This window comes from Oryctolagus cuniculus, chromosome 2, assembly GCF_051225735.1.
Source record: "Oryctolagus cuniculus isolate XC-2025 breed Fujian yellow rabbit chromosome 2, ASM5122573v1, whole genome shotgun sequence".
In the NCBI taxonomy this organism is placed as follows: domain Eukaryota; kingdom Metazoa; phylum Chordata; class Mammalia; order Lagomorpha; family Leporidae; genus Oryctolagus; species Oryctolagus cuniculus.
Window position 1 is genome coordinate 115,567,938 of NC_142868.1, and position 21,394 is coordinate 115,589,331.

Below are 21,394 nucleotides of genomic sequence, written 5' to 3' on the forward strand. Positions count from 1 at the left end.
AAACATCTTGTATCGCATTTTTTTCCCTTTGAAACAGGTATTTGGTGTTGGAGTTCCAAATCCGTATCGGTTAAGGCCGTTCCTTGGGGCCAGGGTCCCTGTGAATAGCAGTTTCTCTCCTATAATAAACATACACAATCCTCACAGTGAGCCTCTACAGGTGAGTGTATGATGCTGACTTTGAATGAGCTTCATTTTGGTGGGAATTAATGCTTGACATGAAATCTCAGGTTGTTAGTTGCCAAGATGATTTAAAATAATGGGGTTTTATAGCTGTTTTTAAGAGGGGTTTTACTTTAATACAGCTTGCTGTAGTCTGAATTTTGTAGTTCAGCAGTCTGGATTTTGGTTTTTTGGAACATTTTTAAATGACTATGGCTTCTCTGGTGTTACTGTTTAAGCAGCTCTGCATTAAATTTCAGAAGAGTTTTCAGTTACACAAGATTGCTTTTTTTCCCCCCCTTTTCTGGGCTCTTTCTGGCACCAATAAAATTTTTGAAATGGTTCTTTATTTCTGTTGCTAGTAAATTTTTGGTGATGGCAGTCTAGAAATTAAATTCAGGGCAAGAGGAGTACAGAATCATTAAATGAAACTTATTTTTTACTTAAGTCCAGTTCCTTCTCTTAACCAGTCTTTTATAATAACCAGTTTCAAATTTGGAAGCTCTCCACCAAGCTCCGCCTCTCCTCCACAGGGGAAGATTTCCTTAAATGCCTGCCCCCTTCTCAGTGACAGGTGCAGCCACAATATCTTCTAATTCTGTTGTCTGTTGGAAGATGTGCCTGCTGTCCAGAATGGTCCATGATAGCCACAGCCAGGGCCCAGAGTTCTAGGACCAACACCATAGGACTTAGCGGTGGCTAATGTTTGTCAGAACTGATGTCTCTAAGCAGTGAAAGGGGAAGTGAGGAACAAGGGGAGGTTTTCAGGGCTTGACTTGTGAGGTGTGTAGGAATGATGAACGAAAGTAGAAGCAGTCTCTCCCCAACCCCTGGCTGGCCCTGGAAGGAGCTGGAGTCTACTTAGCTAGAGAAAATGCTCCAGGGACCTGCTCTGACAGGGAGAGCTTCTCCGCTCTTGTTTCCTCGTCACGCTGTCATTTAGAGCCTTTTGCTACATTAGACGGGGGGTGAATTTTCTCTAACCTGGCTAACTTTGGTGACAAATCTACACAGAAATTCCACTGCTTTCTTTCCTTGACTGTTTTCAGTCAGTGAAATCCAAGCTTGTCCTCTCACTGTGGCAGCCCCTGCACTGCTGCACTGCTGTAGAAGAGGCATTATGCAGGGTTGCCAGATCACGGACCCAGGAGCCTACTCGCAAAGCGAGGCCTGGAGCTGGCAGAACTCGCTCATTCTGCCAGTGTTTACAGTCTGTGCCTTTGCTCCTGAGCCTTTGGCAGTATTAAACTCTTGTCCAGAGAACAGTTACCTCTTCAGATGCAATTCATGTAGTCTTTTTCCAGTTAGAACGCTGTAATTCAGCACTTAGCGCAGTGGACTTTTCACAAGCACAACAGGAAAGCAAATGCGAAAGCTAAGCTGTCTTCTTAGAAGCACTGCAGGTTATTTGTCTGCGAAGGAACTCTTCACCTGGGAGGCCTGTAGTATGTTACATTGGATCATTAGTCCTGTCCTTACATTTAAGAAAATATTGTTGTGGCCTAGTAGCTAAGGTCACCACCTGTGACACTGGCTTCCCTTATGCATGCCGGTTCCAGTCCCAGCTGCTCCACTTCTGATCCAGCTCCCTGCTAATGCACCTGGAAAATCAGGGGAAGATGGCCCAAGTCCTCGGGCCCCTGCACCCACATGGGGAGATCTGGAAGAAGCTCTTGACTCCTGCATTTGGCCTGGCACCGCCTTAGCTGTTGGAGCCATCTGGGGAGTGAATCAGCCGATGGAAGATAGCTCTCTCCCTCTCTCTGTCTCCCTTTCTCTCTATAATCTCATTTTCAAATAAATATATCTTTTTTAAGAAAAAATTGTAAAAAAAAAAAAAAGTGTTTATAGATCTGTTCTTCCTGAAAAAAATGTTAACAATTCTAACATGTGTGAAACAAATCACCTTGAACTTCCTACTTTGTGATCAGCTCTATCTGATAGAACTTTGTACGACGGTGGGAAAGTTCTGTATCTGCTTTGTTCAGTACAGTGGCCACCAGCCACGTGATTGCTGGCTAAGGAAGTGAATGCTCTACTTAATTTTAATTGAAATTTATATAAGCACATTCAGCTGGTAGTTACTATATTGACAGCCTAGCTCCAATCTCAGTGCCTTCTGCATGGATAGATACCACGCATATCGTCTTGGTGTCTCCTCCAGACCTTTTTCTTTGCGTTTGCAGGCACATATGTGGGCACACAAAAATGAACACTTTCTGTAGAAATTTGTTAACATAAACTATATCGTGTATTTTTTGGCTTCCTTTTTTCTCCCTAAATTAAGAATAACATTGGGCTTTTAATTTTCAATTTCCAAACATTGTTATGCTTGTTTCCTTGATATCTTGAAAAGTAAATAATGTGCGTACTTTCTGATTTCTTCATTCACCCCCTCAGTTAAAATGTACCATTAATTGTATTTGTTATTAATGCAATCAGTATTATAGAAGAGTGCTCTAGTAAGCCAGGAGACAGGTAATAGTACTCCGTCTTAGCTCATTAGTCTTTGTTAAACACATTCTTTCTAAGGTAACACACGACAAAAGACAAAGCAAACCAAAAAACCCTCTAAGTTTATGCAAAGGTGTTGCCGTTTCTCTTGCTTAGTCCTTTTCTGTTCACTTCTAGAGGACCTTGTGTAATCACACAAAGTGAAAATTTTCTGTTTTCTCATTTCACCCCAAATTTAATTGTTAATTAAGTGTATTCTTTGTTTTTAAGAACTGGAGTTCCCTGCTTTTATAAATTACAGTTATAGCTATAAAATAGAAGTGAACTCTTAGTTCATACACTATGATGGATCTCAAAATCATTACACAAAAGAAAATACTTTTAAATTCCATTTGTGTAAAACCCTAGAAGTTTCAAACTAACCTGCAGTGGTTGCCTGGCAATAGGAGGGGCAGTGAGGGATGCACGGATTGCAAGAGGCAGGGAGAGACTTCTGGAGGGTGAGAAGATAGTTAGTGTCTTAATTGCAGTAATGGCTTCTTGCCTACCTATATACTTCAGAACTCATCAAGTTATGTACTTTATGTATCATAGTTTATTCTCCGTCAGGGAGTGATACCTCAGTAAAGCTGTTCTTTAAATCGTGAGCAAGGGCACAAACCACAAAGCTATCGATAGTACCTTTGATTTTTGCTACCAGTAGAAATCAAATAGTTTCCTTTTTTTAAAGATTTATTTTATCTATTTGAAAAAGTTACAGAGAGAGGTCGAGACAGAGAAAGAGGCCTTCCATCCGCTGGTTCACTCCCCAGATAGCCACAACAGCCGGAGCAGCGCCGATCTGAAGCCAGGAGCCAGGAGCTTCTTCCAGGTCTCCCATGTGGGTGCAGGGGCCCAAGGACTTGGGCCATCTTCCACTGCATTCCCAGGCCGTAGCAGAGAGCTGAATCAGAAGAGGAGCAGCCAGGACTTGAACCGGTGCCCATATGGGATACCGGCACTTCAACCCACTGTGCCACAGCGCAGGCCCCAAAATCAAATGTTTCCATGCTGTATCAAAATTGTTAGGGACTGGCGTTGTGGCTCAGCAGGTTAGGATGCTGCCTGTGACATTGGCAGCCTACATCGCATCACAGTCCCAGCTGCTCCACTCTGCTAAAGCAGCTGGGCAGGCAGAGGAAGATGGCTCCTGGCTTTGGCCTGGCCCAGACCTGGCTGTGGTGGCCATTTGGAGAGTGAACCAGTAGAAGAAAGCTCTTTCTCTGTCTCTGTCTGTGTGTGTGTGTGGCTCTTCTTCTTTCTCTTGATCTTTCTTTCAAATAAATACATACATCTTTGAAAAGGATTGTAATTATCTCAGAATAATGCTTACATTCTTTACTATTTCACAGTTAGAATAGTTATTAGAAACATTGCTAGATCTTGTTATTTATGTGTAAAGAAACACTTGTGTTTCTGTAAGAAATACACAATTTAGGTCTGGCATTGTGGCATAGTGGGTTAGGCCACCGCCTATAGCACTGGCATCCCATATGGGGCCTGGTTCAAGTCCCGGCTGCCCCACTTCCAGTCATCTCCCTTCTAATGTGCCTGAGAAAGCAGTGGTGGATGGTCCAGATCCTTGAGCCCCTGCACCCACATGGGTGATCCAGAAGGGGCTCCTGGCTTCGGCCTGGCCCAGCCCCAGCCCCAGCCATTGTGGCCATTTGAGGAGTAAACCAGCGGATGGAAGACTTCTCTCTCTCCCTCTCTCTCTATAACTCTGCCATTCAAATAAATCAATTCTTTAATTAAAAAAAAGAAAGAATTTGTATTCCTAAAACTTGATAATTAAGATTACTTTAAATGCAAGTACCACTCTTGCTTACACCTCCAGGACACTGAGTTTAATGATACTTATCCTGCATATCTGTAAATGTTTTTAAACTTTTTCTAATAAACAGTTTGAAGATCTCAAACTTACTTCCCTGTTAACAGCATATTACTTGCACTGAGAAAGAGTTTGTGTTCTTTTGTCCTAGGTTGTAGAAATGTACTCTAGTGGAGGGGACCTTCACCTAGAACTCCCGACAGGGCAGCAAGGAGGTACCAGGAAACTATGGGTGAGTGCTAATACAGTGTGCGCTTGAGTGTGCTCAAGTCTTACCACCTGAAAAAATGTGAATGGCTATTCTTTATTATCTTAATATTAAATTTATATCAACCACAATTCAGAATTGGATATGAAAGTTGAGAGATGTAGTAATTCTCGGAAAGAGCAGTGGACAAAATTGGCAGGAGCTTTGACCTACTGTGTAGAAAGGAAGCAGTTTCAGTTGTTTTTTCAGATTTTTATTGGTAAAGTTATCTCTGATTAGTTATGATGTACTTTACACTAAGATTTTAAAAACTTGTGAAGAAGTCATTGTATTTTTGAAGGTAGAGAATTTACCATTCAGATTCACTATTGATAAAAGAGATGGCTTTTACAAAGGGAGCCTTGTCAACCTCTGTGATGACGTAGAAAAATTTGCATCCCTAGGTGATCTGCCTCTACTTTGATACTGTCACATACTTTCACTTCCTCTTGCGGAATACTAGCAGATGTTAACCAAATTAAAGGGTATGAAGGCATTATCTTCCCTGTAAAGGTTCTTGACACATGAGAGGTTTCTGTTTTATTTCGGTTTTATCTACCACGCTATCATGCAGGAGGGAAAAGGCAGGGCTGGTAGGTGCAGTTCTTGTATCAGGGCTACTCAAATCACTGTTCTTCGATTGAAAACATCCTGTGTTTACCACTATGAGTAATTTCTGAGAACCAAGGTATCTGTAGTAATTGCTCTGTTAATTACCTCTTGATTTTGTCTTCCTACCTTTCTTGACCTGGGAAGAGATATGGAGGTGACATTGGACTTGAACATTTAGATACAAATTTGTCAGTCAGTGATGTGGTTATTTCCAAAAGTACAGAATCATACATTAGCAGGAGGAAATATGTAGTGGACAGTCTATTTATATCTTTTTGCAGAAATATTTTACCTTGACATTGTTTGAAAAGTCTTTGGGAGGGCCGGCACCGCGGCTCACTAGTCTAATCCTCTACCTGCAGCGCCAGCACCCCAGGGTTCTTAATCCCAGTCACGGCACCAGATTCTGTCCCGGTTGCCCCTCTTCCAGTCCAGCTCTCTGCTGTGGCCCGGGAGTGCCGTGGAGGATGGCCCAAGTGCTTGGGCCCTGCACCCACATGGGAGACCAGGAGGAAGCACCTGGCTCCTGCCTTCGGATTGGCACAGCGCGCCGGCCGTAGCGGCCATTTGGGGGGTGAACCAACGGAAGGAAGACCTTTCTCTCTGTCTCTCTGTCTCTCTCTCTCACTAACTCTGCCTGTCAAAAATAAATTAAAAAAAAAAAGTCTTTGGGAGAAACAATATATAAAATAGTGCTTCAAAGGACTAAATATAGGCTAGTAAGTTTGTATTGTAATTTTAAGTAGAAACATAAGAATGTTGCTAGGAAATATAATTGGCATATGGTAAGGAAACATAGGAGGATTTGTATTTTTAAATAGTTAAAAACCATAATGGGGACCAGTGCTGTGGCATAGTAAGTAAAAGCTACCACCTGCAATGCCCGGCATCCCATGTGGGCGCCTGTTCGAGTCCCACTGCTCTGCTTCAGAGCCAGCTCTTTGATATGGCCTGGGAAAGCAGTGGAAGATGGCCCAAGTCCTTGGGCCCCTGCACCCACATGGGAGACACAGAGGAAGCTCCTGGCTTTAGATGAGCCCAGCTCCAGCCATTGGCAGCCATTTGGGGAGTGAACAAGCAGATGGAAGATTTCTCTCTCCCCGCCCCTCCCCCCATCTCTGCCTTTCAAATAAATTTTTAAAAATTAATAAAATTTTTAAAATAAATAAAATTAATTTTAAAATTAATAAAATTTAAAAATAAAAATCCGACTAATTTTTTAAAAAACATAATGGAGGGCAGCAAAGAGTAACATGTTTCAGTGCTCCCAGTGGCTACAGTAGTTCTTACTCCTACAAACCTGAGAGTGAGGATTAAGTCAGTGGTCCTTGACCTCATCCCCAGACTAGTGCTGTGTCCATGAGAAAGCCCTAGGGAACAAGGTGGTCCCCAATAGGAGAGTCTATTGTAAACTCTCGGGAGGGTTCCAGTCACTTGTTCCCACTTTGTTGAAGAGAGTAGGGGTAAGTGAATACCAGTGAGTTCTAGAATATAGGGGTTTCTGAAATACCCGGAAGGATCTGTGCAGAGAGCTTCCAGTGGTTCCCTTGATGCCAGATTTTTCTACAGCCAGGAAAAGAATTACGCCTCAAAAAACTCTTTTTTTCCACCCCTCAGTGAGTCCTCCTTTTGTTGTTTGTATGATTATTATGTCTTTATTGGACTGAAAATTCTTTTTTTTTTTTTTTTAAGATTTCATTTATTTATTTGAGAGGTAGAATTACAGACAGTGAGAGAGAAAAGTCTTCCTTCCGTTGGTTCACTCCCCAAGTGGTCGCTATGGCCGGCCGATCTGAAGCCAGGAGCCAGGCGCTTCCTCCTGGTTTCCCATGCGGGTACAGGGCCCAAGCACTTGGGCCATCCTCCACTGCCTTCCCAGGCCACAGCAGAGAGCTGGACTGGAAAAGGAGCAGCCGGGACTAGAACCCAGTGCCCATATGGGATGCCGGCACCTCAGGCGGAGGATCAGCCAAGTGAGCCATGGCACCAGCCCCTGGACTGAAAATTCTTATCAAGAGCCTTCTCAAATGTGATTGGTAAACAGCTTGCTTGGGGAGCTTTGTTTTGTTTTGGTGGGTTTTAAATGAAAGGAAAGGGGAAATCTAAGCTTCTTGGTTATCATTTAGCAAGATTCCGGTGGACTTCCAGAAGAGTTCCTCTAATGGTGACATTTCTTTTGGTTAGAGAGCTTGAAGAACAAATTATACATGCAAGCCACATGAACACATTTTAAAAAATGACTGATTTTATAGATTAGTTCTACCTGTTAATGGTGATTTTACAACTGACAATGTGTTTTCAGGTCATTTGACTTCTGTTCCTTTGCTCTTGCATATCCTACTTCTTCAGTTCTAAGAAGCAGTTCTTCACATTCTAACATTCTTCAGAATTGGAGCATGTGTATTAACAGCCAGTAGAATGTGTTTGTTTAATTGGCAATGAATTTTTTCATAGTAGGTATATGGAATAATGCATCTTTTAATTGACATCATCCAGCCCAATAAAATCTGGTGATTTTGCAACGTTACAAAAGCTGTGCTACACTATGATCTGTTAACTTGTCAGGAAATTCCTCCTTATGAAACAAAGGGAGTGATGCGAGCCAGTTTTTCATCCAGAGAAGCAGATAATCACACAGCCTTCATAAGAATAAAGACCAATGCTTCCGACAGCACGGAGTTTATCATTCTTCCTGTTGAGGTTGAAGTTACAACAGGTTAGTGGAAAACTGAAGAAATTGCAAGTCTGTTCTGTTTTATTTTGAGTACATCCTACTGTGACAAAATGAAAAATAATTGTTTATTTTTCTCTTTCCCAAGCTCCTGGAATTTATTCCTCAACAGAAATGTTGGATTTTGGTACATTACGAACACAAGGTAAGAAAAAAAGACCATCTTTGTAGGTGGCCAGAAGACAGTTCTGTGCTCAGTGCTGAGTGGTTCTGTTGTACTTTGTAGCTCGGCTGTGATGGTCGTTCCCAGTAGCTTGTGTGATCCCGTAGAACCCTCCTTTTGGGGACCCAGAGCGTTTACAAGTTTAGACCCCATTCCTCTGGGGGTGGCATTGCTTACGAGTGGGAAAACAAGGTCAGGCGATTCCTGAAGTTTTCCAGATGGAAGGCTGTGGTAGAAAGTAGTGGTCTAGTTTCTTAATCCAGCTGCTTATCCATTGAGTTGTGCTGAACGAAGGAAATCAAAACATTTACTTCTAGGATTTTTTTTTTTTTTTAGGTGTAGGTTATTCAGTTAATGACTTTGATCCCTGTGATCTAGGAACAGATTCTTACTCTAAAATGGAAAGTAACCAAGTAAGAACTTTTATTAAGGAAAAAGTAAAAGTACTTATAACTTGAAATTCATTTGAGTGATTCATAACTAAAACTTGGTTTTTAGGATTGTGTTTTTAAACTTAGGTAGGCTCTTGATATATTTACATTATACGTTGTACTTTATTTATTATTTATTTTTATACTTTGCTGGAAAGCTTGAATATTTGTAATACCTGTGCTCACTAAAAAATTGTGTTCTGAATTTTGTTGATCTAATGATTTAAGATGGGGGATATTCTTAAAATACAATGTATGTGTATTAGTAAAGGATTCCTATCTGATGTGTCGTTAATATGATTGTCATGATATTTCACATTCTAGAATAGGTTCAATTTGATACCTAATAAGATAAGATGCTAACTTATTGTAAAGCATACCTCTTTAAGAAATATTTCTTTTCCTCAATTTTAACAGATCTGCCAAAAGTTTTAAATCTTCATTTACTAAATTCAGGAACAAAAGATGTACCGATAACAGTAAGTTTTTATTTTTTCGTGAATTGTCTCTTCCCACTTGTCATTTCTTCTAATGCTGTTTAGGGATTCAATGGGGAAATGCCATAATTAGCTCAAGAAAACTGGCCTAACTTTTCATGTACAGTAAATGGACTGAAACAGTGTCTTTTTGAATAAGCATTTTATAGAAAAGTACAATTAGTGAAGAATTCTAAGAATGTGAATAGGAAAAAAATATGGTATTCAGTTCATGTATGAACGGAGTTAAGTAAGGGCATGTTTGTTCCTTTCTTTTTTATTGTGAATGAGTTTTAGGATTCACTGTAGGTGAATGCTGTTGTCAGGCACTACACTGATTTCATTACATGGATTCCCTTATTTAATACAATTAACTCCATCAGGCACACTAGGTCTTCTAGCTAAGGAAAACTGAGCTTTTTTTTACCCCCAAGTGACATACCCAACCACAGAAAAACTTCAGTCTCATCAAAGTATATTAGATGTACAGTGACACTTAGCAGTCGAATCTTTATGAATTGACTTCATAAGTATTTCTGTTTGAAACCTAAGTGTCTGTGTATCTACATCAATACTTACCTATGTATGTATTTTCTTGTAATACCCAAAGCCCATGTTATACCAGTGTTTTGGTGTTTTTGTCTTACTTCCTCGTTCATTCATCCATTCATTCAATGAGCATTTAGTAAGCATCAACTGTATGCAGCTGCTCTGCAAAGTCCTGAGGGTACAGCAGTGAGTCAGAGCATCAGGATCCCTCCTGTGTCAGGCTAACCTTCACACAGGGCTCCTGTGGCTCTGCTAGGTGTTTAGATTTTATTCTAAACTCAGTGGGAAATTACTATAAGATTTGAAGCAAGAAAGTGGTGTCATCTGATTTATGTGTTGTCAAAGGTCACGGTAGCAACTTTGTGCAGTGTGCACTGTGGAGGAGACCAGTTAAAGCCTGTGGCAGTGGTCCCCTACACAGGTGACAGAGCATAGACTTTTCAACTTACCCAGCTTGAGTGAAACCCACCTACAGTGCAAGCAGAATCTTAAGAGGTTTTCATGTTTGCTTGAGTATTTTCTGCATAATGCAAGGCTTAAAGACTGATATCTTTTTAGAAAGGTTCATACCCCCTTCTGTTTCACACATAAACAGAATTTTTAGGATGGGCTAGGCAGTGCTAGATGCTAGAGATTTTTTAATTTCCCCTTTAGGGAATTCAGTCTTTTTTTCTAAATGCTTTAGTCTTAAAATAAATGATTATACTAAAGCAAGTAGCTCCAAATGTAAGTTTCTCACCCATTTGACAGTCAAGATGCCTGTTTAAGTCATTCCTAACATATTCTATAGTGTAACTTTGAGAAAATTATTTTACTAACATTTACAAAACACTAATGCTGTATAAGTGTTAGAATTAGTCTGCCTGAGATGTCTTTAGAGGAATGTTTATGTGAGGTTTCCTCGCTAGCTGATGAGTAAAAATCAGGTTTTCTTATCCATTTTACCAATATCAACTTGATATATGCTTTCATAAGTTTGTGCATAACTTATTAAAAAAGTATTAGGTACTGAAAGGTTATTTGCCTTGTTTACTCAAATGCTTTTTTAGGTAGTTTCCTTTTTTAAAAAAGATTTTATTTATTTATTTAAGAGGTAGAGTTACAGACAGAGAAAGAGCGAGACAGAGAGACACTGATTCACTTCCCAGATGGCCGCCACAGCTGGAGTTGAGTTGATCCGGAGCCAGGTGCTTCTCCTGGTCTCCCACATGGGTGCAGGGGCCCAAGCACTTGGGCCATCCTCCACTGCTTTCCCAGGCCACAGCAGAGAGCTGGACTGGAAGAGGAGCAACCAGGACAGAATCCGGCGCCCATATGGGATTCCGGCACTGCAGACAGAGGCTTAGCCCACTACACCACAGAGCTGGCTCCTAGGTAGTTTCAGAATGTTCTGGACTCCTCAGTATCACTTTAATGTTAGCATTAATTGGGTCTGAATGGTGAGAGAAAAGTCTGCAAATGTATTTAGAACATATGAAAGCTGCCTTTCCTGGGAATCATGCCATGTTTTTCTAGTTCATGATTGCCTTTGAGTAAGCAACAGTGACTAATACTAAAATAGCTTGTTAATATAAATGTTCGTTATAAGGTAATGATCATGTAGTTTGTATGGTAAGCCACCAGAATGAGCCAACTACTTAAATATTTTGTTTCCTTGAAAAATGGGTGTTAACTGATTTAGGTTTGTTTATTGAGGTTTTTTTTTTTTTTTAACTCAAGTATTTCTTTGGTTTTCTGGTTTGGTTTTGTTTTAATTTATTTGAAAGGCAGGAAGACGGAGACAGACAGGTCATGATCTTCTTTCATTGGCTGGTTCATTCCCCAAGTGCCCACAACAGCCAGAGCTCCAAAGCCAGGAGCTCAGAACTCAGTCTGGCTCTCCCACATGGGTGGCGAAGACCATTACTTGAACCATCACCCACTGCCTCCCAGGGCATGCATTAGCAAGAAATAGAATCAGAAGTGGAGCCAGGACTGAAACCCAAGCACCCTGTGATGGAATGTGGTCATCTTAGACACTGCATGAAATGCCCACCTCCTGGGATTGCTTTTAGTGCTAGTGAATGAAGAGTTCAGACCACTTGTATTATACATGAGTTATTAATTGAATATTTGTTTACTATTAATATAACATTTTAAGGTAATAATGTAAAATTTTCCTCTGGTAAAGAGAATCTTAAAATGGTGTATGTCATAGGAAAAACATTTTTTCCATCAGTGTTCTCAGCTCTCCCTACTTGCAGAGACTGTATTTTAACAAATCCCGTGGCTTAACCTGTTTCTGGCATGGTACTGTACAGGCCGGACATACTGGAAAAGCGCTGTGTGGCTGTACTGATGAACTGCCACTTCCAGTGTGTGAGCATGCTGGGAACTGGTCCAGCACAGTAGAGCAAGTGAAGGAATCCGGGGCCATATTTGTGAAAGTCCTCTGCAAACTGCAAAGCTTTGTAAGATTGTGTCTCTAACGAATTGTGACTTCAAGATAAAAGTGACAAGAAAAAAAATACCATCGTTAACTGAATCACAAAATTGTGTGATTAGGTGGGATCTCAGAAAACATCTAATTCAGACCCCTAAAATTTTTTTTTTAAACAGGTGAGGCAAATCAGCCTGAATGCATAGCTGGCAAGTTTTTTCAACTCACACTTGTAGTTCAGTAGTCATAAACTGATTGCCCTTGGATTGCTCCTTTTCTGTGGGAAAAGGATTAGTATGGTGGTGTAGTGTAATGAAGCTTTCTCCAATTTGTAGTTTGTCTTAAAGGTCAAAGTGCTTTGTTTTATTTTTAAAGACACATATACATACACACAGGCATAGTCCCATCGCAGATAAAGAGATTGGTATTTTCATTGATTGCCAATAGCAGCTTTCATTGATAAGTAAAGCCGAGATGAGCAGATCATTCACCTCCAGCCCCAGCTGAAGAACCAGAAGCAAATGGGTCAAATGGGTTGCAGCATAGTGGGTTAAGCTGCTGTTTCTGGCTCTGGCATCCCATATTGGAGCGCCGGCTGCAGTCCCAGGTGCTCTTCTCGCCATCCAGCTTCCGGCTAATGTGCCTGGGAAGGTAGCAGAAGGTGGCCCATGGACTTGTGTCCTTACCACCCATGTGCGAGACCAGGATGGAATTCCTGGCTTTGGCCTGGCCCAGACACGACTATTGCAGCCATTTGGGAAGTGAACCAGCAGATTAAGGAGCTCTGTCTCTCTGAGTCTCCCCCTCTCTCTGTCACTATGCCTTTCAGATAAATAACTCGCTAAAAAAAAAAAGTTCAAGTCTGCTCAAAGAAAAAGATTAAAAAGTTAAAATGCCGAGAGCTAAGGCTAATTAAGATTTCCTGCACAGAAAACTGTTGGCCTACCCGTAGGCCATCATGCCAGGCCCTGTAACAACTTGCTAATAGCTCAGGACTAATCCACAATGCAAAGGAAGACGCTCTAGCAGCACCTGTAAACATTCTGATATGCTAGATCCACTCAGTTCCCTGGGAGCACAGACAGCAAAGCTACAGGAACAGTTGTTTTTCTTCACACTCTCAAAATGCTTCTTGTACCTCCAGGGAACTGCTGTCGTGTGTTGAGTGTAGGCAGATTTCTCCTTTACAACTGAGCTAAAGCTGCAGGGAACCGGGGAAAGAATCTGCTGACATGCTAGATCTGACCTGTTGACAAGCAGCTCTTCTCTAAGAGAAATGACAAGCTGTTTGATAAGCCCCCGAAAATTCACTAGGTCCCTCCAGGAGGGTGTTCACTGCAAGGTCAAGAGTCAGAAATGATGAAGGAAAGTTTTCGTTCAAGATTTGTGTACAGTACCACTGTTTTGTGAATGTGTATTTGTAGAATAGGATGTCAAGTGAAAGTCTGGAGCGAATGAGGAAGCCAGTGTTTAGTCTGGTGTTTTGATGCCTCGCTGTTGAAGCATCACTCAGTATCACTAGGCTCTCTTCTTTAGTAATGGGGAAGGAAGTTCCCATTGAAAGTGCTCTGTGTCAGTGAGGATAATCAGAAAGAACTGGGCCTTAAATGTGCCTATTTGATGAGCATACTGTAAAGGTGTCAGCTTTTACTGTTGTGTGTTGCTTTAGGTTTGTCTGTTTTAATAGAAACATCTGATTCAGTTAAGTCTAAAGCATTCTGACATCTTCCAAGGTAAACATCCTTGCAGTCTGCCTCACTGCTGAGCCCCATAGCTAGGAGGATAGCCCTGCTCCCTGTCAGCAGCATATCCCACTAGCACAACCAGATCCAAGCGAGGAAGAGAAGATGCCATTGCAAGTGGAATCTGTAAAACGCCTTTGGCACTGGTGTCAGATTCATAATCGTTGTTCACCTTCAGATAGTGTGGATGTTGCATTTAGTGTTGTGGATTTTGTTAAGTGGGACCCTATCGTAAGTTACCTTCTCTGACATATGAATTGATTGTTCATTTAGAAAATAAATACCTTTTGTTAACATTTTATATACTTGTACCCAGTGTATTAAATATGTTTTTAGATTTTTTTAAAAAACATTTATTTATTTGAAAGGCAAAGTTAAAGAGGGAGAGAGAGAGAGAAAGAAAGAGAGAGAGGGAGGGATCTTCCATCTGCCAATTCACTCCCCAGAAGGCCTCAACAGTCAGGGCTGGGCCAGGCCAAAGTTGGGAGCTTTATCCAGGTCTCCTACATGGACACAGGAGCCCAGGTACTTGGGCCGTCTTCCACTGCTTTCCCAGGCACGTTAGCAGGGAGCTGGATTGGAAGTGAAACAGCCAGGACATGAACCAGTACCCATGTGGGATGCTGGTGTCACAAGTGGCAGTTTAACCCACTACACCACAACACTGGCCTGTTTTTAGTTTCATACAGTTACTTATCTCTCATACTGTGTTACCCTTGGGTCATCATTTTCCTTCATACTCTTTGGAAATTACTTTGAAGTGTTGCCAGTTTGGTCCATTCCATTTAAAGGGACCACGTAAGAAAAATTTGCCAAATTTTGATTCTGCTTTACTTTTCTAGTATAAGGTGACTAAACCATTAAGCCAAAATAATGCCATTTATGTATTATTTTTTTCCTCCATGCAGAGTGTTCGACCTACACCTCAAAATGATGCTATAACAGTATACTTTAAACCAATTACGTTAAAAGCTTCTGAAAGTAAATATACTAAGGTTGCAAGCATTAGTTTTGATGGTAAGTATTTGCCTTTGTCCTCTTTGATACAGTGGTATTACCGTAATAAACAGGAAAGCATCTGTGTTGTCATCTCTCTTTGGTAATCCAGACTACTTTATAGTCAGATTTTACATTACTGCTTAGGTCGATTTATTTTTTTCCTGTGAGCCATCATGGACTCTTACTGATTGATACATAAAAGAAAATATCATTGCTTCATAAATCTAAGCTAGTATTAGCAAGTGCATTAGGTTTGAAATATCTTTAATCTGGGCTAACCCTTTCACATGTGTCAATTGCAATTTGCCTTAATTATGAAGTCATTGATTTTTGTAATTATATTGCATTTAAATTTCAGAAGCATGTCTGAATTTGAAAGCAAAAATATTTTGTAACATTTTTATATATTAGCTTTTATGAGCAAGGCAGATAGTCCTACTTAAATAAAAGCCTTTATGATAGAATTGTCAAATTAGGTGTTAACTTCAAACATGTATAATAACGGTTTTGTCATTTAAACTGTTAACTGCACCCAAACATTTTTATAGTATGTTTTATTCAGTTTTGCCTACTTTAATAGAAATTTATTGTTACAAAATGTTTTAAATAGTGATTTACTGGCTCCTGAAAATATAAACAGGACTTTTCTCATAGGGGTCATGCAAGGGAGGAGCTGTAGAGTTGACTCTGGCACCATGGCAACACCACCCAGGCTCAGAGTCCACAGCTCGGCTCCTCACAGGCTGAGGGTTGACTGGGGAGTTGGGGCTGGGACATCGAGAGCATCTGGGCCTGCTCCTCACTGTAAGAGGCTTGGTAGGCCCTCAGGCACCTGCCAGGCAAAGGCGGACTCCCCGCGGACTCAGCTAGAACTCCCCAGGAATCAGCATTAATCAGGCGGCATAGTATCCTAATAGAGTTGTCAGGAAGTAGAATTATAGACGGTGTAGCTGCCACAGTTCTTTCCCAATCTGCAGAAAATTGTCTTCTGTGTCACTGAGAGATCATCTTTGTGCAAACCACCCCCTCCCTCGCCCCGTGTGTGCCTCAGCAGAGGGGAGCAGCCAGGGCCCCGCTTGGAGCGTTGGCCACCATGTTGCAGGTCGTCCCCTACCCCGAAAGGATGAGCGGCTCCTCTTCCGCTCCTGTGCAGACTGTTCAGCAAGGCTCTCCCGCCCTCGGATGCATGCAGTGCGTTAGTGTCTGCTTGAGATCATAGGATGTTTCTAGAAGAAATTACGTAAAGTTAAATACAAAGGCATAAAGGAAGTATCTTTATAAAAACGAACGGCTGCATTTCTCAAGTGGTTTTTACCTGCTTACAGCTTTATTTATTCATTTATTTATTTGAAAGTCAGAGTTAGAGGGAGAGGTGGAGAGAGGAATCTTCTATCCAGTCGTTCACTGTCCGGATGGCTGCAGTGGCGAGGGCTGGGCCAGGCTGCAGCCAGGAACTTAAAGGTGGCAGGGGCCCAAGCAGTTGGGCCATCTTCTAATTATTCAGGCCATTAGCAGGGAGCTGGATCAGAAGTGGAGCAGTCAAAAGTGGTTTTTAATCAAAGAGAAGCCTGTCTACCTTCCACTTCTCCTGTCAGCCCTCTGGGTCCCTACACAGAACATGTCCCTGAGATCGCTGTGGGAGCCAGGAAGTATCTTTATCTTGTAATGTTTTCAGAATGTACTTGATTTAAACTCCATGCTGTTCACCTGTCAAGCATCTTTCTCATCAAAACTCACTACTCTTCATGATTTTTAACTGAATTTTCTTGAGATTTTTCACCACTTCATTTACTAAAATATAACTTAATATGATACCATGAAATGCCTAAATTATGGCACTTGGAATCACCCTAACAGCAAAACAAATAGAGAAAATTTGAAAGTATCCAGGAATGGCTAACTAGCATGCACAGAAAAATATCAGGGTAAATGGGAATTTAAAAACCTGAAGTCATCATGTGTACTGGTAGCAGTCTGCTACTAGATGTCATATTAGTTCTTTGTTCTGGTTTCATCCTGAAGTTAGGTACCACACATTTGCCTAAATCAGATTTAGATTATTCCCATAAGTGGGAGTGTGCCTGAAGTACTTCCTTTTTTCTTTCTTTCTTTTTTTTTCTTTTTTTTTTTTTTTTTGACAGGCAGAGTTAAACAGTGAGAGACAGAGAGAGAAAGGTCTTCCTTAAGTTGGTTCACCCCCAAATGGCTGCTACGGCCGGCACACCGTGCTGATCCGAAGCCAGGAGCCAGGTGCTTCCTCCTGGTCTCCCATGCAGGTGCAGGGCCCAAGCACTTGGGCCATCCTCCACTGCCTTCCCGGGCCACAGCAGAGAGCTGGACTGGAAGAGGAGCAACCAGGACAGAATCTAGCACCCCAACCAGGACTAGAACCCAGGGTGGCAGCGCCACAGGCGAAGGATTAGCCTAGTGAGCTGCAGTGCCAGCCCTGAAGTACTTTCAAGGGATAAATCGTTTCCTTATTTCCTTTGAAAGGAGCATCTGACAAATAACCAGATTGGATCTGCAGACTCAATTTCTGTAATTCCAGATGGAATTATTCAAAACTGCTGCAGAATCTAAAGGTTTTGCCTCATTGATGAGGGCTACATAATGCAGTGGCAGAAGGGGATTTGTCTCCTCTTAGACTCCGTATGCTCTCAGGGTTGCCTCAGTATGGGAAGTCAGAGCTCATAACTCTTGCTTTTTTTTTTCTTGCATGATGCTACTTTATCAGTATTGCTAGCAAGACTGGTCTGACAAGGAATGTGACTTTTTTCTCAGTAAAACTAGAAACCAGTGGTTCTCAACGAGCAACAGTCTTGCCTCTCGGGGGATATTTGGAGGGATACTAATGACATCTAGCAGACCCTGGGTGCCGATACACTTCCCGCAAATTCACAGGACAGCCTCCCACAACCAAGAATTCATCTGGCCCCAAATGGTAGTACCGCAGAGATGGAGTAGCTCCTGTTGTAACAAGACCAGAGCTGTGGCTGCCCTTAGAGAGGTGGCTTGGAGCGTGGTGTTCCTCCCGAGTGTGTTTGCTCGCTATTCCTCGTCTGTTCATCCCATTTTTTCCGTTTGTATGAGAAGCGTATTATTTTGAAACTGTATGAAAGTAGACTGTTTACCACCTTGAAAGCTTGAATTCATGTAGAGTTTTTTGCCAGTCAACATAAAAGTCACACATATTCTTTGGTAGTAAAAACTGACAGATGATTTTTCATATTTGCTTGCAGCATCCAGGGCAAAAAAGCCCTCCCAGTTTTCTGGGAAGATAACTGTTAAAGCGAAAGAAAAGAGTTATTCTAAGCTGGAAATACCTTATCAAGCAGAAGTCCTAGATGGGTGAGTTTCTTTTTAAAATAAGCTTTTTAAGTTTTTGGTTTTAAATTCTGTTTTTAATTATTAACAATTAAATAAAAATTTAATACAATGTAAATGTTATTTAATATTTATTTAATTCTAAATAACTGTGGCAACAATAGTAGCCAAATTCACATAAACTCAGCGGGATTAGTGATGAAAAGAAAACCTGAACTACCTAGGAGATCCACCTTTATTTTGTTTATTTCTTACTTTAAAGAGATAAGTGGATGGTATGATTTTGGTTTAAATGAACTTAATGATTCACAAATGAATCTGATTTTTTAAATATTTACATTACTTGAACCATTTCCTTTTTGTTGTTCCTTTTGCAACATATAAGTGTTTGTGGCTTGTTACTGTTTTGTCACTTGAAATGGAATCTTTTATATTCCTTTATAAACTTATGAACACTTAGAGAATTGTATCTCTTTATTAACGGGCAGTAACATGCAGGTCATTTTCTAGTGAGTCTTTAACCAGTGATAGTTTAATATTCAATTTGGTAGATGTTTATTTTAAGAAAACTGGTTGCAAGTCAGTGATAAACATGATTTGTTTGTAAGTAAGGGGTTTTTTTTTGTTGATACATTCTTGATTCTAATTGTTTGATTATATATAATTCATTAGAAAATAGTCCTTTATATTTCAATATTTTATAAGCTAAATTTTGTTTTAAACCATGTAGTCAATCATAAAAATATTATAGTTTTAATTCTCTAAGTCTTTAGTGCTAGAAACAATTACTACTCATAACAAAAGAATTTAGATGTTAGATTAACATATGGAAATAAAAATCATTTTTTTTTCCAAATAGTTACTTGGGATTTGATCACGCCGCAACACTGTTTCACATCCGAGATAGTCCTGCGGATCCTGTGGAGAGGCCAATTTACCTGACCAATACTTTCAGCTTTGCCATCCTCATTCATGACGTGTTGCTGCCAGAAGAAGCCAAAGCAATGTTTAAAGTAAGTCCAGGACCCCTTGTGCTTCTTATTTATCTGATCTACCAACTAGATGATGCTAATGTGTTTTTTTTTTTTCTCTCTCTCTCTCTTCCATCATTTCCTAGGTTCACAACTTCAGCAAACCAGTCTTAATTCTCCCTAACGAATCGGGATATATTTTTACCCTGTTTTTTATGCCATCCACATCATCCATGCACATAGATAACAACATTTTACTTATTACCAATGCTTCTAAATTTCATTTACCTGTGCGGGTATACACAGGCTTTTTAGATGTAAGTATGTTATCTACCTTTTTCTTTTTAAAGACTATTTATTTATTTGAAAGGCAGAGTAACAGAGAGGCAGAGAGAGAGAAGTCTTCCATCTGCTAGTTCACTCCCCAAATGGCTGCAGTAGCTGGTGCTGAGCCGATCAGGAGCTAAAGAGCTTCTTCCAGGTCTCCCTCAAGGGTGCAAGGGCGCAAGCACTTGGGCCATCTTCCACTGCTCTCCCAGGCCATAACAAAGAGCTGGATCAGAAGAGGACTCAAATTGGCGCTCATATGGGATGCCAGCACTGCAGGTGGTAGCTTTACCCACTACACCACAGCGCCGGCCCGTTATCTACCTCTAAAATTTAAACTCCCTGTCCATCTTTTGTGTGTTCAGATAGTAGGCAATCAAGGTGCATACTCTTGTTTTGCCATTATCTGTGCTCTACAAGTTGATCTAACTCCTTCCTTGTCAGTGCTTCCAAGAAACAGTAGTTTTCCCGCAGGATACATTCCAAAGCCCCCAGTGAATGCCTAGATTCAAGGGTAATCCCAAACCCCATTCATCCCTCAGCATCTGCACGAGATTCGTTCCAGGACCCCCTCTTGAAATACCATAAGCATGATGCTCAAGTCTCTTAAATAAAATGAGGGAGTGTTTGCATATAACCCACACACATCCTCTTGCCTATAATAACTCATCCTTAAATTACATACAATACCTAATACAATGTAAATGTTATGTGATTAATTGTTATTTAACTGTTATGTTGTAACATTTGGAAAATAATGATGGGGAGAAAGTCTGTACATGTTCTGTATGGACAGACACAATTTTTTTTCCAGTTATTTTTGATATGTGGTCCTATAAACTGTAAACATCAGATAGAATCTTAGAACTGGAGGGGTCTTCAGTATTACCCCCTCCTTCACTTACTTTGTTTAAGTGATTACATATTTGTAATCATTCACGATGTTAATTGAAATTCCAGGCTTTTTGCCTAATCCTCCTAGGCTCCATGCACCCTCTCCTTGTTCTTTAGCTTCCTGCTTCTTTTAGCTACTTAATAGAGGCCATGGCTGTTTTCATATCTGATTGGTTCAAACTGATTTTGTTTGTATGGAGTTCTCAACTATATATGTGTGGCTACATATGAAAGTATTACATGAAGTTCATGGGAAATGGTTTTAAAACACAAATTTAGGGGCTGATGCTGTGATGCAACAGGTTAAAGCCCAAGCTTGCAGTGCCAGCATTTCATATTGGCGCTAGTTCAAGTCCTGGCTGCTCCTCTTCCAGTCCAGCTCTCTGCTCTGGCCTGGGAAAGTAGTGGAAGATGGTCCAAGTGCTTGGGCCCCTGAACCCACATGGGAGACCCCAAAGAAGCTCCTGGCTTCAGTCGGCTCAGCTCCCACCATTGCGACCATTTGGGGAGTGAACCAGCCGACAGAAGACTCGCTCTCGCTCTCGTTCTCTCCCTTCCTCCCCAGCCCCCGCCTCTACTTCTCTCTCTCTCTCTCTCTGTCTTCAAAATTAACAAACAGAAAAGAGAAATTTATCTGGTACAGAAAAAGTTTTATATCCATACATAATTATTTTCATAACATGCCTCTTTCATGATTTTTGTATGCATGGATTTCAAAAAATTTTTGCATTGAAATAAAATCTTTTAATTAATTTTCCATGAACCTTCTGAAGTATTCTCATAACCATATATACATAAAATACAGAAACTATTTTATCTTTAACGTTCTATTACATAAATATTTTATATTTAATCTAGTTCTTTTATATCTTCCCAGTACTTTGTATTGCCCCCCAAAATAGAGGAACGTTTCATAGATTTTGGAGTACTGAGTGCTACAGAAGCAAGTAATATTTTATTTGCAATTATAAACAGCAATCCAATTGAGGTAAAAAAAAATCTGTTTTTATTCTAAATCACATT

The 21,394-nt window shown here is 40.7% G+C and overlaps 1 protein-coding gene across 2 annotated transcripts in view; it reads left to right on the forward strand.

The window, feature by feature from the left end:
* Positions 1-21,394, forward strand: part of TMEM131 (transmembrane protein 131) — a 168,604-nt gene that overhangs the window by 96,749 nt on the left and 50,461 nt on the right. For both annotated transcript variants that reach the window (XM_002710001.6, XM_017339810.4), the window contains exons 7-16: positions 38-160; positions 4,638-4,718; positions 7,911-8,061; positions 8,165-8,221; positions 9,088-9,149; positions 14,765-14,873; positions 18,095-18,203; positions 19,039-19,192; positions 19,297-19,467; positions 21,249-21,359. In XM_002710001.6, coding sequence (XP_002710047.3) covers positions 38-160; positions 4,638-4,718; positions 7,911-8,061; positions 8,165-8,221; positions 9,088-9,149; positions 14,765-14,873; positions 18,095-18,203; positions 19,039-19,192; positions 19,297-19,467; positions 21,249-21,359 — 1,128 coding nt within the window. The remainder of the gene's footprint in view (positions 1-37; positions 161-4,637; positions 4,719-7,910; positions 8,062-8,164; positions 8,222-9,087; positions 9,150-14,764; positions 14,874-18,094; positions 18,204-19,038; positions 19,193-19,296; positions 19,468-21,248; positions 21,360-21,394) is intronic.